General features: G+C 46.6%; 1 protein-coding gene across 1 annotated transcript in view; it reads right to left on the bottom strand.

Annotated features, from left to right (window-relative positions):
• Positions 1-884: 884 nt before the first annotated feature.
• LOC139278158 (adhesion G-protein coupled receptor G2-like) overlaps positions 885-18,466 on the bottom strand; it is a 92,190-nt gene continuing 74,608 nt past the window's right edge. Inside the window, exons 12-16 of the mRNA XM_070896813.1 lie at positions 14,768-14,884; positions 14,626-14,668; positions 14,432-14,538; positions 8,009-8,127; positions 885-1,039 (exon numbers count right to left, since the gene is read on the bottom strand). Of these exons, the coding sequence (XP_070752914.1) occupies positions 973-1,039; positions 8,009-8,127; positions 14,432-14,538; positions 14,626-14,668; positions 14,768-14,884 (453 nt within the window). The 3' untranslated portion in view covers positions 885-972. The remainder of the gene's footprint in view (positions 1,040-8,008; positions 8,128-14,431; positions 14,539-14,625; positions 14,669-14,767; positions 14,885-18,466) is intronic.

Here is an 18,466-nt window from a genome sequence, read left to right as displayed (position 1 = left end):
TGTATTCCATCTGCCAAACCTTAGCCCATTCGCTTAACCTATCTAAATCTCTTTGCAGCCTCTCTGTGTCCTCTACACAACCCGCTTCCCCACTAATCTTTGTGTCATCTGCAAATTTTGTTACACTACACTACAGTATGATCCAAAATAATAACTAAGGAGACAAGGAAGACATTTTGTGGGGGAGGGTAATGGCTCACCTGCTCTGAGAATGGTTGTGATTCCAGTGATAATTGGGTGTATATATACCCTACAGTGGAGAATGGTTTCCCTAGTGCTCTTTAACATACTAAATAGAGTGGTGCTGCCCTGTGTCTGCAAAAATGTAGTGGGGTGGGTGAGGCAGGATTAGAGATGGGCATGAATTCTCTTTACTGTATTGATCACCAGACTGAATCAAAGGATTCTGCTGCTGCAGCTCCCTAAAACTTCAGCATCTCGATTATGAACGACAGCAATATTGAAGCTTTTCCAATTTATGTAGACAAGTTTATAGATCTGTTGAGGCGCCTCACAACTTGAGCAACAGTCATGCATCTTGATTCAGACAGTGAATAGAAAGAAGTGGGCATTCCTCTTTCAAGATCGATAACCAGCCTTCACTTCTTAAAAGGGAAACACAGTGCAATATTAAGATAGCGGAATGGTTTAATTTCTCCTCTTTCTTCTCTCACACCCAAAGTTAAGCAAGAGCTGTAGCAAGATCAGAATGCATCAATAGCAACAATCAATTTAAAAAGGAAGCCTAGCTTCACTAGAAAGCAAGCAACTGGAGGATGCTCCTTCAGTACTGACGGAGTTGTGGTTTTATTACATGTATTCACGATGCACTATTACATACAGAGCATCACCTCTAGAAACAAGCGAACATTCTTGTGTCTTTTTATTAGCAGAGGGTTTGGAAATTCCTCAGCTATTTGAAAGGTCTCCTGCCTCCAGAATGTAATGACAATGCAGAGACATAATCCGGGATCATTGTGTTTTCATTGTTTTGGACCTGGAGCCTGCGGCCTGTTTCACTGAACACTGAGACAGTCTTCTGTTGAAAAAAACCCAAACATCTTATAAAAGACGACAAACAACCAATGACTTATTTCAGAGTGAACTGGTTTATTTAGCTTAATCCCACCATCAGTTTCAAACACTGTGGCACCCTTAGTCATATCGTTGTACTTTAAGCGACAATGTTCTGACAATAAAGACAAACATTTGAGGCCTGAAATTATTGAGTCAGGGATGGAAAAACTTGGGTGGATCTCCTGCGAGGGGCAGGAATTTGGAATGGTTTCCGCCTCAGTTAAGTTGGATCTGAAATCCCGATTGGGAGGGAGGTGGCTGCGTCTTCCAGCCACGTCCCCTACGTAGCGACAGAAGTTTGAGGCCATGTCAGGGAGTGGTCACAGGCTAGCCCGGGAATTCCGGCCACCACCTCACTCTTAGGTGCAGCAGATCCCATGCCTGCTAAAGGCAGGTGTAGCCTCTGTAATGGGCCGATCGAATACCAAAGTACAAAAATAATCAATCCACTAAGTGCAGGCCCTGGTTTCCCTTCAGGGAATTTTATTTTCAATTTCCTTTCAGCCCATTAAGGGCCTCTGAAGGGACAGGCTGCCATTCCAATTTATCACGTGGGGGAGGGGTGGGTGCCTCTGTAGCACCTCTACGGGTGCGAGACACCTCCTTCTATTATTAACATGAACCTCGGGTATGGTAGCATAGTGATTATGTTACTGGACTAGAAATCCAATAGGCCTAGACTAATGATCTGGGGACATGAGTTCAAATCGCACCACAGCAGCTGGGTAATTTAAATTCAGTTAATTAAATTTGTAAAAATCTGGAATAGAAAGCTAGTATCAGTTATATTGACCAAGAAACTACCAGATTGTCGTAAAAACCCATCTGGTTCACGCATGTCCTTTTGGGAAGGAAATCTGCTGCCCTTACCTGGTCTGTGAAAAGCCTGACTCCAGACCCACAGTAATGTGGTTGACTCTGAAATGGCCTAGCAAGTCACTCAGTTGTTTCAGGCGGCTCACTACCACCTTCGCAAGGAGAAGTAGGAATGGGCAATAAATGCTGGCCTTGCCAGTGACAACCACATCCCATGAATGAATAAATTAAGGAATGACTCCATCCCCAGGATTTGAGATGGTGTCAGCAGCCTGTAGAGTTGGCAGCCGGAATTCACACCTGATTGCAGTTCCTGCAACGGAGTGGAGACCCGGCAATTTCAGAGTCTGACTATCAAAGCAGTAACATCAGATAAATATTGGCCAGGAGACCAGGGATAACTCCCCAGCTCTTCTTCAAAAGAGTGCCATGGGATCTTTTATGCCATCTGAGGGAGCAGATGGGTTCTCGGTTTAACGTCTCATCTGAAAGACAGAACCTCTGACAGTGCAGCACTCTCTCAGTACTTCACTGAGGTGTCAGCCTAGATTATGTGCTCATGTGTCTGGAGTGGAACTTGAACCCACTATTTTTGTCACAATTTCAAAATAAAGAAGCATTGACAGTGGCAACATTTAATTTGTCACACAAGCCTGAAGGCCCCCAAAATATTAGTAGATAAGGGTGAACTGATAAAAACATGTTCTGGGTGTCATGTTTGTAACCTTCACATAACTGTAACCAATATGTAACAACACTGTACACTGTATACAACTGTGAAATATTCACCTTGACCACAGGTGGTGAACTTATGGGAGACACTCCTTACTTGGTCAGCCAGGTACTTAAAGGGAGGTTCCACGCGGGCTCAGCACTCCTTGGTCCGGGGAATAAAGGTGCAGGTCATGAGTGACCTCGTCTGCAGTCTATGCCTCGTGTGAATATGTTCTGGAGTTGAGGACTCTACATCTGGCGACGAGAAACGGGAATCACTGAACCACAAGGATGGCCACCGGTAGCACAGAGGAACGTTACTGTGTGGGTGAGGACTGGGACGCTTTTGTGGAGCAACTCCATCAGACCTTTGTCACAAAGGACTGGATGGGTGTGGAAGCGGCTGACAAGCAGAGGGCTCACCTACTGACAAGCTGCGGGACAAAAACGTACACGCTGATGAAAGATCTGCTTGCACCTCTCAAGCCGGCTGACAAGTCCTTCGAAGAGCTCAGCCAGTTGATCAGCGAACATCTGAAACCAGCGAGCAGCGTTCACATGGCCCGGCACCGGTTCTACACACACCGGCGTCGGGAAGGGCAAAACACCTTGGACTTAGTTGCAGACCTGAGGCGTTTGGCCAGCTTCTGTAAGTTCACAGACGCCTGCAGGGGGAAGATGTTAAGGGATTTTTTCATGAAGGGCATTAGTCATGCTGGTATTTTCAGGAAGCTTATTGAGACCAAGGACTTGACTTTGGAAAGGGCAGCTTTGTTAGCTCAGACTTTCTTGGCAGGGGAAGAGGAGACCGAGATAATTTACTCATGCAGCCCTGGTTTCAACGTGGCGATAAACCAGGGAGTTAATGTTGTAAAAGTGATACAGAACCCCGCAGGTCGGCAAGGGCAATTCGACACTGCCCAGGCAAGCAGGCAAGGGAAATTCGACACCGCCCAGGCAGCAACAGACTCTCGGGTGGGACAGCAACAGTGACAATAGCAGGAGGATCGGCAGTTCACGCTATCAAGAGGAACAATGCGTTCCGTGATGGGACAATTGACACCCACCACCAGAGTGCTTAGAAACAACCAAGGGGACAATCAGAGAGGAATGCCTGGTTACAGCCCCTTTGTGAACAACAATCTCAGCCAATGCTGGAGATGCGGGGGTAGACATACAGCTAAAAGCTGCAAGTTCCAGTAGTTCACCTGCAGGAATTGTAATGCCAGAGGACATTTTGCTAGAATGTGCAGAAAGGCTGCAACAAAACTAATCTATGAAACAGATGAATCAGACGAGGGGTTTGCAATGCAGGACGATGCCTGGGGCAAAGCCGTGGATGCTGAGGTTCAGCTGGTTCATGTGACTGACGTCCGCAGCTCATACACCAAAACGCCACCCATGATGATGAAAGTTTTATTGAATGGCATCCCGGTGCGCATGGAGCTGGATACGGGAGCCAGCCAGTCCCTTATGAGCGGCCAACAATTTGAGAGACTATGGCCACACAGAGTTAGCAGGTCCAAACTGGAATGCATTGACATGCAGCTATGTACGTACACCAAAGAAATCATCCCAGTGCTAGGCAGTGCAAACACACAATAGATCACAGAACCGCCTGCCACTCTGGATTGTTCCGGGAAATGGCCCCGCGCTTTTGGGAAGGAGCTGGCTAGCCAAGATGAACTGGAAATGGGGAGATGTGCACTCCATTTCATCTGTGGAGCGAAGTTCATGTTCGCAGGTCCGACAAAAGTTCGGGTCACTGTTTCAACCCGGTGTCGGAACGTTCAAGGGCACCAAAGTAGTGATACGCATCACCCCGGATGCCAGAACAGTGCACCACAAAGCCAGAGCGGTGCCGTATGTGATGCGTGAGAAAATTGAGAGTGAATTGGACAGGCTACTCAGAGAGGGCATAATTTCGCCTGTTGAATTCAGTGACTGAGCAAGTACCATCGTTTCTGTCCTTAAAGCGGATGGCTCGGTCAGGATCTGCGGCGACTACAAAGCCACCATCAACTGAGTGTCGCTGCAGGACCAATACCCGCTCCCGAGAGTGGAGGACCTTTTTGCCACGTTGGCAGGTGGCAAGCTGTTCACTAAGTTGGACCTCACCTCGGCCTACATGACTCAGGAACTGGCTGAAGAGTCCAAGCTTCTGACCACCATCACGACGCACAAGGGATTATTCATCTACAACAGGTGTCCGTTTGGCATTCGTTCAGCGGCCGCAATCTTCCAGAGGAACACGGAAAGCTTGCTCAAATCCATTTCTGGCACAATCGTATTCCAAGACGACATCCTAATAACGGGTCGAGACACCGAGGAACACCTCCACAACCTGGAGGAGGTGCTACGCCGACTGGACCGGGTAGGCCTGCGGCTGGAAAAAGGCCCCAGAGGTCGAGTTTTTGGGCAGGAGGGTTGCCACAGATGGGATGCAGCCTACCGAATCCAAAACGGAGGCGATCCGTCGAGCGCGCCGGCCCGGCAACACACCAGAGTTGCGATCGTTCCTGGGACTTTTGAACTATTTCAGGAACCTCCTGCCTAACTTAAGCACATTGTTGGAGCCGTTACATGTACTCCTGCGTAAGGTTTGTGACTGGTTTTGGGGAGACTGTCAGGAATGGGCTTTCAACAGGACGCGGAAGCTGCTTTGTTCTAACAAACTGTTGACTTTGTATGACCCCTGTAAAAAACTAGTTTTAACATGTGATGCATCAGCATACGGGATTGGGTGTGTGTTGCAGCAGGGAAATGATGACGGCCGACTACAACCGGTGACTTATGCCTCCAGGTCGCTCTCCCAGGCAGAGCGTGGGTACGGCATGGTCGAAAAGGAAGCACTCGCTTGCATTTACGGTGTGAAAAAGATGCACCAGTATCTTTTCGGCAGACTGTTCGAGTTAGAAATGGACCACAAGCCGTTAACATCCCTGTTGTCTGACAGCAAGGCTGTCAATGCCAATGCGTCAGCTCACATTCAGCAATGGGCTCTCACGCTGGCTGTTTATGACTACACCATACGGCACCGGCCAGGCGCAGAAAATTGTGCTGACGCGCTCAGCCGGCTTCCACTGGCCACCACAGAGGGGGCAGCGGAGCAAAGCGCTGAGATGGTCATGGCCATTGAGGCTTTTGACACCGCAGGCTCTCCCATCACAGCCCGCCAGATCAAACTCTGGACCAACAGGGACCCCCTCCTATCCATGATAAAGAAATGTGTCCTGACTAGGGATTGGGCACCCGCACACGGGGCGTAGCCCGAGGAGGTCAGACCGTTTCAGAGACGGATGGATGAGCTCTCCATCCAAGCCGACTGCCTACTATGCGGCAGCCGGGTAGTCATGCCCCAGAAAAGAAGGGAAGCACTCATCAGGGAACTTCACAGCGAGCACCGTGGCATTGTGCTAATGAAGGCCATTGCCCGGTCACATGTATGGTGGCAGGGGATTGGCTCAGACCTGGAACACTGGGTTCGCAGGTGCACGACGTGCGCCCAGCTGGGCAATGCCCCCAGGGAGGCCCCACTCAGCCAGTGGCCCTGGCCCACCAAGCCATGGTCACGCATTCACGTGGACTATGCGGGGCCGTTCATGGGAAAAATGTTCTTGATTGTAGTCAATGCATACTCGAAATGGATCGAGTGCATCATATTAAACTCGTGCACGACATCCATCACCGTGGAGGGCCTGCGCACGGTTTTCGTGACCCACGGCTTGCCGGACATTCTGGTCAGCGACAATGGCCCGTGTTTCACCAGCCATGAATTCCAGGAGTTTATGTCAGGCAATGGCATTAAACACGTCCGGACGGCGCCATTCAAGCCGGCTTCCAATGGCCAGGCAGGACGTGCGGTCCAAGTCATAAAATAAGGCATGCTCCGTATCCAGGGACCCTCTCTTCAGTACCGCCTATCCCGCCTCCTGCTGGCCTATAGGTCCCGGGAGTGCAGAACTCCTCATGAAACGCACGCTCAAAACACGGCTATCCCTCATTCACCCAGCCCTGGCAGACATTGTTGAGGGCAAGCAGCAGTCCCAAACCGAGTGCCATGATCGAAACTCAAGGGGGAGGTGTATAGAAATGGATGACCCGGTATTTGTGCTTAACCATGCACTAGGACCCAAGTGGCTTGAGGGCACCGTAATTGGTAAAGAGGGGAATAGGATCATAGTGGTCAGACTAAACAATGGGCAGATATGCCGCAAACATCTGGATCAGGTAAAGAAAAGGTTCAGCATGGACACTGAGGAACCCGAAATAGACCATGGGATGTCAACCACACCACTGCCAGTGAACGAGCAACAAGGACATTCAACAGCATGCACAGTCCCTGCGGCCAGCCCGGAACCAACTCAGGTCACAGAGACGCATGCCACGGCTCAACCACCAGAGCCACAACTGCGGCGCTCCACGAGAGAGCGTCGACCGCCTGAAAGACTCAATCTTTGACCCAAAGACATTCGGGGGGAGATGATGTCATGTTTGTAACCTTCACATAACTGAAACCAATATGTAACAACACTGTGCACTGTATACAACTGTGAAATACTCACCTTGACCACAGGTGGTGAACTTGTGGGAGACACTCCTCACCTGGTCAGCCAGGTACTTAAAGGGAGGTTCCATGCAGGCTCAGCACTCCTTGGTCCGGGGAATAAAGGTGCAGGTTATGAGTGACCTTGTCTGCAGTATATGACTCGTGTGAATATGTCCTGGAGTTGAGGACTCTACACCGGGAGAGGAGCAAAGCTCAAGCCCCAGCTCCTGGGAGATGGTCGACTCTGAAGGCAAATCTATCAAGTGATTTTCAGTAATGAATGAAATAAGCTTAAAGATTGTCGTTTTGAATTATTTCAGGATTTAGGTGTAAAAACACTGATGCATTCACTCCTGGCATGTGCCGGGAGACCATATCGTAACATTGCTTACTCCCAGTCTGTGGTTTTCCATTTGCTAACTTCAATGGATGAAGAATTGCAGGCTGGTATTGCACAATTCTGCAATGAGCATATTGGAATATTTAGTATTATATTCTGGGGTTGTTGGCAAAGTAAGATGGTAGTCAAAAGTATTTTGAAGTATTTCATTGGTTCCGCTCCTCCTCCTCACCAACTGTTTATTGCTAGTTGTTTCTTGATTGGTAGTTTTCATACCACCCATTAGATCAAGAAATTAGAGATAGTCAAAGGATGAATTGAAATACACAGTAGTTAAAACATGGGAACATCTCATTCAGCCCAACCAGTCTGCATCAGCATATACTCTACATGATTGGTCATTCACCAGAAGAGGTAAATCTATGGCGTGGAAATGAAAAGCAGAATGGAATTTCAGCAGGGGTGCACTTAGAGAGGAGAGCTACAGCCCCAGGTGAAACAGATTATCCTACCTGATACTCTTGTTGCAGTAAATCGTAACCACAACAAAAATGATAAAAGCTCCACAGGCAATCAATGCAATACAATGATTCGCTAAAGCTGAAGGTGAGGTACTGTCACTGCCATGATCCTTTAAGAAAGAAAATACTCAGTGTTAACAGATCAAAGCAGCATTTACGTTCCAGTCAGCTCCATTGAAGTAAAATCGGGAGGAGTGTAAACGAGGTGTTACACCCAAACACACCCCGTTCTCGCCGGGCACATTAGAACATAATCAGGCTTTTGCGTTACACTCCACAAATCTGGAATTCTTCAGCGAAACAACTAAATTAGCGGATGTGGCATATTGAGTGGATATCTATGATAAAATTTTCAGAAGGAATTTGCATTTGTTCAAAATTGTTATCCAGTTTAAGCATTAAAAAGATAGCAGGGCCAATTTTGTCCCCTGATGTAAGTTAATTAAGAAGTGCTGATGCCAATCCATCCTAAATGATTCCCAGTACCAGCTGCAGATTTGGGCAGTGTAACAGACACACCACTGGTGGGTGGAACATTTCACGTAAGATAAATTTAAAAGGCTACAAACAAAACTCCTGAAAGGTGTTGGAAAGGCTCAAAAGGCATCTCCGACCATTAGTAGCTTACTCTGAGGCTGAAGGAAAAAGGGATTGAGCAACGACAGGCAAAAATGAAAGGAAAGGAAACATAAGATCTCGGCATGAGTCTGAGACAAATGACAGAGCAGCCCAGCAACCAATCCCCGTTTGATGTCTCCTTAAGTGCACAGTGCATTGCAGCATGCCTAGATGGAGAAGGTACGTTTCTGTCTCTGGCTGTACCAGCCTTGCACTACATTGTAGTTTCAGGTGTCTTTCAGCAGATGACAGAGCTCTGCACCTGGCTCGCTGATGACTCATGAAGACAGTTTCCCATGGTTGTCGACAGGTTGATGTGCCAGAACCTGCATATATAGATGGTGGGATCATGGCAGAGGCTGCCAATCTGGATTCACTGGCTATTGATCACCCTGACAGGCTTTCTTCTAAAAACTCTCATTAAAAACACTGCGAACGGTGACTGGATGAAGCCTTCCACAGTACATGTTAGGCATATACATATATTACTGGTGCCACTGGGTCTTCTGTTCCAGGTTTCTTTGGGAATAGGAGCCTTTGCATGCAGAAATCTGCTTCGATATTCGTCCCAATTTTGCCTGGGCATCACACAGGCGCAGCAGAGCCAAGGTGCACTGTGCCTGTCCAGGCCTCAGAGTGCCTTATTTGGTAAGCCAAGTTATTTCATACCCAGATGCTCCTTCCCCCACCTCCCCTACTTACAGCTGCCTGTTTTGCGTTCAAAAAATTGGTCCTGGGCCTCCAAACTGCTTTGGGATCTTTCTTGCCTGATGTGCAACAGTACTGTGGCCAAAGGCATTTTGAGGCGATATTGTTTTAGCCAATCCGTAATAAATTTTTGTAAATGAGGGTCCTATTCCTGTTTGGTCAAGGCTACCTCTTTGGCCAAGCTTTTGGTCATCTGCCCTAATATCTCCTTATGTGGATCGCACAACCCCATACGACAGGCGGTCACTAACAGCAGCAGGCATCATATCTGCGGCCACGGCTGCAGCCTGCTTTGGAGTGTTGCCCATCAGACTGGAAGCCAAGCCTGTCAATCAGGCTGACTTCCGGGCAGAGAACCTGTCAAACGAAAACTGCACACGCTGTGGAGTCAAAACTCCACAACATGCGGAGAAACCCGAACACAAACCCACCCACCTACCCCTGCCTACTCAGCCCACCCCTGTCAAGATTTAGCCCATAATCTTAAAACTAGAGCTAGGCCGTTCAGGAGCAAAATCAGGAAGCACTTTTTTACACAAAAGGGTACAGAAACCTGGAACTCTCTCGTTCAAAAGGCATTGGCTGTTGGATCAATTGCTACTTTTAAGACCGAGATGGATACATTTTTGTCATGTAAGGGTATCAAGGGATATGGTGCAAGGCGGTAAAATGGAGACGGGGTGCAGATTAGCCATGATCTAACTGAATGGTGGAGCAGGCTCGAGGGGCTGAATGGCCTATTGTGTTCCGAATTATCGTATGTACTTCAAGGAATGTTTGGCACCAGTGAACCCAAGATTCCAAAAGGTACCCCCATTAGGGACTTCAACTGCAAGCCTCTCCCACGGGATGGATTCAGGTTTTAAGGAGCTCGTCTTCAAACAGGAACAAAAACCTTTAGTGGCAAAATCAGCAAAAAGCATTCCCAGCACTCTCTGGGCAATTGTCATTCACCTTCCTCCAAGCTGCACTGCAGGGACATTCCCTGCAGAAAGCTGACATTCTGCTCCTATGGGTGCTCCTGATCTATGACCAGCAGGAATGCAGGAAAGCTGGTCACATGTAGGAGTGACACCAGATGACCCTTATTTACATGTCACTTAAATGTCTGCTTATTTCAGCCACTCCTAATTGCATGTGAAGAGCAGGCAGGCAGGCAGGAAAATTGATCAGAGGGGCAACAGGTGAAATTTTCAAATTTCCTGCATTCTGAGCTCCTAAAACAGGTGCACTCTGGCCATGAGGCTGGGCAAAATCGACTCTGCTTGGTGTGCGGTGCAAATTAAATGTGACAAAGTATGACCAAATCTGAACAAGGGTGCACTAGCTAAAGGCAAGCTGCACCAATCACTTGAACTAGAAATGCCTCTATCTTGAATATTGCCAACACCTCATCAATGACCCAAGAGCAGAGGTCCCTGGCTTCGCCTCTCTCGAAGACAGTGGATGGCGCTCAACCCAATCCGCACAGGGCTCGGACGATGCAGTCACCTGCTTCACAAGTGGAAGTTGAGTGACGACCCGAAGTGTGACTGTGGCCATGAGTCCTGGACTACGGAACACATCACATCAACCTGCCCACTAAGGCTCCTCATTTCTCCACTCGGCATCTCAGGAGGCCATCTAATTGGCCATCCCATTATAAACTTTTCCCGTCATACCAAAGTAGTAGAATTGCAAACATAACTATCTCTAATAATCATCAATGGCACTCTTGTGATCACACAAGGATAGAATTCATTAATATGGTGAATGCTGACTTCACTGTGCTCAAACTACACTGATTAGGATCAAGGGATCACACAACATGGTGAAAGATTAATACAGCTGCTTCCACCCATATCCCACAAGCATACCCATACCTGGTCCCACCTCCCCCGGTTCTGGGGGAGGTGGGACCAGTACAAACCGGACGGTCTGCACCTGGGCAGGACCGGAACCAATGTCCTATGGGGAGTGTTTGCTAGTGCTGTTGGGGAGGAGTTAAACTAATATGGCAGGGGGATGGGAACCTATGCAGTGAGACAGAGGGAAATAAAAGGGAGACAGAGGCAAAAGATAGAAAGGAGAATAGTGAAAGTCGAGGGCATAAAAACCCAAGGCAAAAAACAAAAAGGGCCACATTACAGCAAAATTCTAAAGGGGCAAAGTGTGTTAAAAAGAAAAGCCTCAAGGCTCTGTGCTTCAATGCGAGGAGTATTCGGAATAAGGTGGATGAATTAACTGCGCAGACAGCAGTAAATGGATATGATGTAATTGGCATTACAGAAACATGGCTCCAGGGTGACGAAGGCTGGGAACTCAACATTCAAGGGTATTCAACATTTAGGAAGGATAGACAGAAAGGAAAAGGAGACGGGGTGGCGTTGCTGGTTAAAGAGGAAATTAATGCAATAGTAAGGAAGGACATTGGTTTGGATGATGTGGAATCAGTATGGGTGGAGCTACGGAATACCAAAGGGCAGAAAACACTGGTGGGAGTTGTGTAGAGGCCACCAAACAGTAGTAGTGAGGTTGGGGACAGCATCAAACAAGAAATAAGGGATGTGTGCAATAAAGGTACAGCAGTTATCATGGGCGACTTTAATTTACATATAGATTGGGCTAACCAAGTTGGTAGCAATGCGGTGGAGGAGGATTTCCTGGAGTGTATTAGGGATGGTTTTCTTGACCAATATGTCGAGGAACCAACTAGAGAGCTGGCCATCCAAGACTGGGTGATGTGTAATGAGAAGGGACTAATTAGCAAACTTGTTGTGCGAGGCCCCTTGGGGAAGAGTGACCATAATATGGTAGAATTCTTTATTAAGATGGAGAGTGATACAGTTAATTCAGAAACTAGGGTCCTGAACATAAGGAAAGCTAACTTCGATGGCATGAGGCGTGAATTGGCTAGAATAGACTGGCAAATGTTACTTAAAGGGTTGATCGTGGATAGGCAATGGCAAACATTTAAAGATCACATGGATGAACTTCAACAGTTGTACATCCCTGTCTGGAGTAAAAATAAAACAGGGAAGGTGGCTCAACCATGGCTAACAAGGGAAATTAAGGTCAGTGATAGATCCAAGGAAGAGGCATATAAATTGGCCAGAAAAAGCAGCAAACCTGAGGACTGGGAGAAATTTAGAATTCAGCAGAGGAGGATAAAGGGTTTAATTAGGAGGGGGAAAATAGAGAAGCTTGCCGGGAACATAAAAACTGACTACAAAAGCTTCTATAGATATGTGAAGAAAAAAAGATTAGTGAAGACAAACAGTTAGATTCAGGTGAATTTATAATGGGGAACAAAGAAATGGCAGACCAGTTGAACAAATACTTTGGTTCTGTCTTCATGATGGAAGACACAAATAACCTTCCGGATGTACTAGAGGACCGAGGGTTTAGTGAGAAGGAGGAACTGAAGGGTACCCTTATTAGGCTGGAAATTGAGTTGGGGAAATTGATGGGATTGAAGGCCGATAAATCCATGGGGCCTGATAGTCTGCATCCCAGAGTACTTAAGGAAGTGGCCCTAGAAATAGTGGATGCATTGGTGATCATTTTCCAACAGTCTATCGACTCGGGATCAGTTCCTATGGACTGGAGGGTAGCTAATGTAACACCACTTTTTAAAAAAGGAGGGAGAGAGAAAACGGGTAATTATAGACCGGTTAGCCTGACATCAGTAGTGGCAAAAATGTTGGAATCAATTATTAAAGATGAAATATCAGCGCTTTTGGAAAGCAGTGACAGGATCGGTCCAAGTCAGCATGGATTTATGAAAGGGAAATCATGCTTGACAAATCTTCTGGAATTTTTTGAAGATGTAACGAGTAGATTGGACAAGGGAAAACCAGTGGATGTGGTGTATTTGGACTTTCAAAAAGCCTTTAGACAAGTTCCCACATAAGAGATTGGTGTGCAAAATTAAAGCACATGGTATTGGGGGTAATGTACTGGCGTGGATAGAGAATTGGTTGGCAGACAGGAAGCAGAGAGTTGGGACAAACGGGTCCTTTTCGGAATGGGAGGCAGTGACTAATGGAGTGCCGCAGGGCTCAGTGCTGTGACCCCAGCTCTTTACAATATACATTAATGATTTGGATTAAGGAATTGAGTGTAATATCTCCAAGTTTGCAGATGCCTCTAAACTGGGTGGTGGTGTGAGCTGTGAGGAGGATGCTAAGAGGCTGCAGGGTGATTTGGACAGGTTAGGTGAGTGGGCAAATGCATGGCAGATGCAGTATAATGTGGATAAATGTGAGGTTATCCACTTTATGGCAAAAACACAAAAGCAGAATATTATCTGATTGCGCAGATTAGGAAAAGTGGAGGTGCAACGAGACCTGGGTGTCATGGTTCATCAGTCATTGAAAGTTGGCATGCAGGTACAGCAGGCAGTGAAGAAGGCAAATGGCATGTTGGCCTTCATAGCTAGGGGATTTGAGTACAGGTGCAGGGAGATCTTACTGCAATTGTATAGGGCCTTGGTGAGGCCTCACCTGGAATATTGTGTTCAGTTTTGGTCTCCTAATCTGAGGAAGGACATTCTTGCTATTGAGGGAGTGCAGCGAAGGTTCACCAGACTGATTCCAGGGAAGGCTGGACTGACATATGAGGAGAGACTGGATCAACTGGGACTTTACACACTGGAGTTCAGAAGGATGAGAGGGGATCTCATAGAAACGTATAAGATTCTGACAGGACGGGACAGGTTAGATGCGGAAAGAATGTTCCTGATGTTGGGGAAGTCCAGAACCAGGCGACACAGTCTTAGGACACGGGCTAGGCCATTTAACCTGAGATGAGTAGAAACTTCTTCACTCAGAGAGATGTTAACCTGTGGAATTCCCTGCTGCAGAGAGTTGTTGATGCCAGTTCATTGGATATATTCAAGAGGGAGTTAGATATGGCCCTTACGGTTAAAGGGATCAAGGGGTATGGAGAGAAAACAGGAAAGGGGTACTGTGAATGATCAGCCATGATCTTATTGAATGGTGGTGCAGGCTCGAAGGGCTGAATGGCTTACTCCTGCACTTATTTTCTATGTTTCTATGTTACAGAATAAGATGAAACACACAGAGTAATGCACAGTATCATTCGTACCAATAACACAGCAAAATGGGTCAAGTGGTCGCACTTGCAGGTGATGTTATGAAATTCAGTTTCTGTCGTACAACCATCCTCACTCCAATCACCACTACTTGTGTTCCCTGTAATGAAAAGTTACAAAGTCAGTGGGTGTTCCTTTACTCATCAGTTCCAGAGCTAATTAAGTAACTAATAAAATGATTTCCTACCTGTTTTGAAATCCCAAAAGACACATTTCCCAACTGATTGATTCTAAAATGAAATTGAGTTACAATAATCAAGGACTGTCAATTATGTAAATAATTGATTTTAGTAAGTTGAATAATGAAGAATGAATGCTTTTTTTCTTACCGGCAATGATACGTTCTGAAACTCAATGATCACTGGTGATGTGAGATTTTTAATAGTGACATTCACCACTTTTATTCCAACTACAAGATTGTTTAATACAGTGCTGTTATTTTGATCCTGTAGACACAACATAAACATCATGTAAATTGCTCGACCCAAGTACTGAACATTTTTGGTTACTTTAGACAAGAATAAATTTGAAAACTTTTTACACATGGAATAAATTAGCAATGAGTTGCATCAAAGCTGGTCAGTATTCATTCTTCTGCTTTGTTATTTCTTGTATCTGCCAGTGAAGCTCCCATGGCATTGCCCACAGAAAGTCAGGACAATTTTGTCCTAGTCGTATTACACTAAACAAGGCAGAATCTGAGACATTTCTGAATGGTGTGAGTGGGCAGCTATAGTTAAGCTACCCATCCCTACCAAAACAGAGACAGCAGAGCTTTGCACACACATATTTGGTGCATGTGTAGGAATCTCCTCACCAACATTACAAAAAGCTGATTGAGACTGGGTTAGTACATTGGCCTTTCACCTTTGAGGGCCTTGTTTTCAATCCAATCTAACTGTTCAAATAAGAGTCTCTTTTCTCTCTTGATCCAGGATGCTGAATGTGGGGAGCAGAAAAGTTCCCGCTGAGTGGCTGGAAGTGATCTCCTGATCTTGCTACACTGTAAAGGGACACTTACTCTGTAGCTACCTGTGATCTAATTGACCTGACATCAGGTTACACAACTGGAAAGTGTTTTGCATTGCCATAGATGGATGGTCAGTGTTTCTATTGCCCAGTTGCTCGTAGGAGCAATAGCTTCAGCTATTTTCCCAGCTAGTTAAAAGTGCCCCAGAATACTGTGCTGCCCAATTCTTCTGCAAATGCACAATATTTCGCAGTATAAGTGGAAGTTGGTTACAGTTGGTAGGTATGTACTGGCCGGTGGTGGAAAAATGTTCAAATGGAAATCCAGCATGTAGGAAAGATTCATGTTTGAAAATCAAAACGATGCAAAGGATGAGGGAAACTGACATGGAACATGCTGCTCCCATAGTTTCCTTTGGGTTTTCTATTACAGTCACTGCTTTTGGAGCGGACAAATCAGTTTTTCCAGCTCTCATTCATGTTGTTCATGCAGGGATCCAGAAAACAGCTGATTCGAAGACCAGCAAAATCCTACATGGCTCAATCTCTTCTGTGTTGCTGCTGGTTTGATTTGACACCTGGCCAGGCTGCCACCCAACTTGACTCATATGTGCTTCAGATTACAGGATAGGCTTAGTCTCACATATCGGCGCTGAAAGTGGCTTGTGTGTGTGTGTCTGTGTGTATGTATGTGTGTACAGATGCACCAACATTAGTGTCCTCGTCCAGGCCAACATTCCCAGCATTGAAGCACTGACCACATTTGATCAGCTCCGCTGGGTAGGCCACATAGTTCGCATGCCAGTGACGAGAATCCCAAAGCAAGTGCTCTACTCGGAACTCGTCCAGGGCAAACGAGCCAAATGTGGGTAGCGGAAACATTACAAGGACACCCTCAAAGCCTCCATGATAAAGTGCGACAGCCCTACTGACACCTGGGAGTCCCTGGCCAAAGACCGCCCTAAGTGGAGGAAGTGCATCGGGAGGGTGCTGAGCTCCTCGAGTATCGTCGCGGAGAGCATGCAGAAATCAAGTGCAGGCAGCGGAAGGAATGTGCAGCAAACCAGGCTCCCTGCCTACCCTTGCCTTCAACCACTGTCTGTCCCACCTGTGAAAGAGACTGTGGTTCTCATAGAACTCATGCTAAGAGTGGAAGCAAGTCTTCCACAATTCTGAAGGACTGCCTATGATGACGGTGAGGTGTGTGTGTGGTGCATGTATGATGGGTGTAAGTGGTGTGTATAGAAACATAGAAACATAGAAAATAGGTGCAGGAGTAGGCCATTCGGATTTCGAGCCTGCACCGCCATTCAATGTGTTCATGGCTGAACATGCAACTTCAGTACCCCATTCCTGCTTTCTCACCATACCCCTTAATCCTCTTAGTAGTAAGGACTACATCTAACTCCTTTTTGAATATATTTAGTGAATTGGCCTCAACAACTTTCTGTGGTAGAGAATTCCACAGGTTCACCACTCTCTGGGTGAAGAAGTTTCTCCTCATCTCGGTCCTAAATGGCTTACCCCTTATCCTTAGACTGTGACCCCTGATTCTGGACTTCCCCAACATTGGGAACATTCTTCCTGCATCTAACCTCTCTAAACCCGTCAAAATTTTCAACGTTTCTATGAGATTCCCTCTCATTCTTCTGAATGCCAGTGAATACAAGCCCAGTTGATCCAGTCTTTCTTGATATGTCAGCCCGCCATCCCGGGAATCAGTCTGGTGAACCTTCGCTGCACTCCCTCAATAGCAAGAATGTCCTGCCTCAAGTTAGGTGACCAAACCTCCACACAATACTCCAGGTGTGGCCTCACCAACGCCCTGTACAACTGTCGTAACACCTCCCTGCCCCTGTACTCAAATCCCCTTGCTATGAAGGCCAACATGCCATTTGCTTTCTTAACCGCCTGCTGTACCTTCATGCCAACCTTCAATGACTGATGTACCATGACACCCGGGTCTCGTTGCACCTCCCCTTTTCCTAATCTGTCACCATTCAGATAATAGTCTGCCTCTCTGTTTTTACCACCAAAGTGGATAACCTCACATTTATCCACATTATACTTCATCTGCCATGCATTTGCCCACTCACCTAACCTATCCAAGTCACTCTGCAGCCTCATAGCATCCTCCTCGCAGCTCACGCTGCCACCCAACTTAGTGTCATCTGCAAATTTGGAGATACTACATTTAATCCCCTTGTCTAAATCATTAATGTACAATTTAAACAGCTGGGGCCCCAGCACAGAACCTTGCGGTACCCCACTAGTCACTGCCTGCCATACTGAAAAGTACCCATTTACTCTTACTCTTTGCTTCCTATCTCCCAACCAGTTCTCAATCCACGTCAGCACACTACCCCCAATCCCATGTGCTTTAACTTTGCACATAAATCTCTTGTGTGGGACCTTGTCGAAAGCCTTCTGAAAGTCCAAATACACCACATCAACTCATTCTCCCTTGTCCACTCTACTGGAAACATCCTCAAAAAATTCCAGAAGATTTGTCAAGCATGATTTCCCTTTCACAAATCCATGCTGACTTGAACCTATCATGTCACCTCTTTCCAAATGCGCTGCCATGACATCCTTAATAATTGATTCCATCATTTTACCCACTACCGATGTCAGGCCGTGTGTGTGTTGTTTGTATCTGTATGAGCACGTGCTCTGTATGTTTGTGTGTGTGCACGTGCTCTGTGTGTGTGTGTGCACGTGCTCTGTGTGTATGTGGTGCATGTATGATAGAAACATAGAAACATAGAAAATAGGTGCAGGAGTAGGCCATTCGGCCCTTCTAGCCTGCACCGCCATTCAATGAGTTCATGGCTGAACATTCAACTTCAGTACCCCATTCCTGCTTTCTCGCCATACCCCTTGATCCCCCTAGCAGTAAGGACCTCATCTAACTCCTTTTTGAATATATTTAGTGAATTGGCCTCAACAACTTTCTGTGGTAGAGAATTCCACAGGTTCACCACTCTCTGGGTGAAGAAGTTCCTCCGCATCTCGGTCCTAAATGGCTTACCCCTTATCCTTAGACTGTGACCCCTGGT

The sequence above is a fragment of the Pristiophorus japonicus genome, chromosome 13 (genome assembly GCF_044704955.1).
Source record: "Pristiophorus japonicus isolate sPriJap1 chromosome 13, sPriJap1.hap1, whole genome shotgun sequence".
In the NCBI taxonomy this organism is placed as follows: Eukaryota; Metazoa; Chordata; class Chondrichthyes; family Pristiophoridae; genus Pristiophorus; species Pristiophorus japonicus.
The sequence above is the reverse complement of the archived record's forward strand: the minus strand, read 5'-3'. Positions and strand labels throughout refer to the sequence as shown.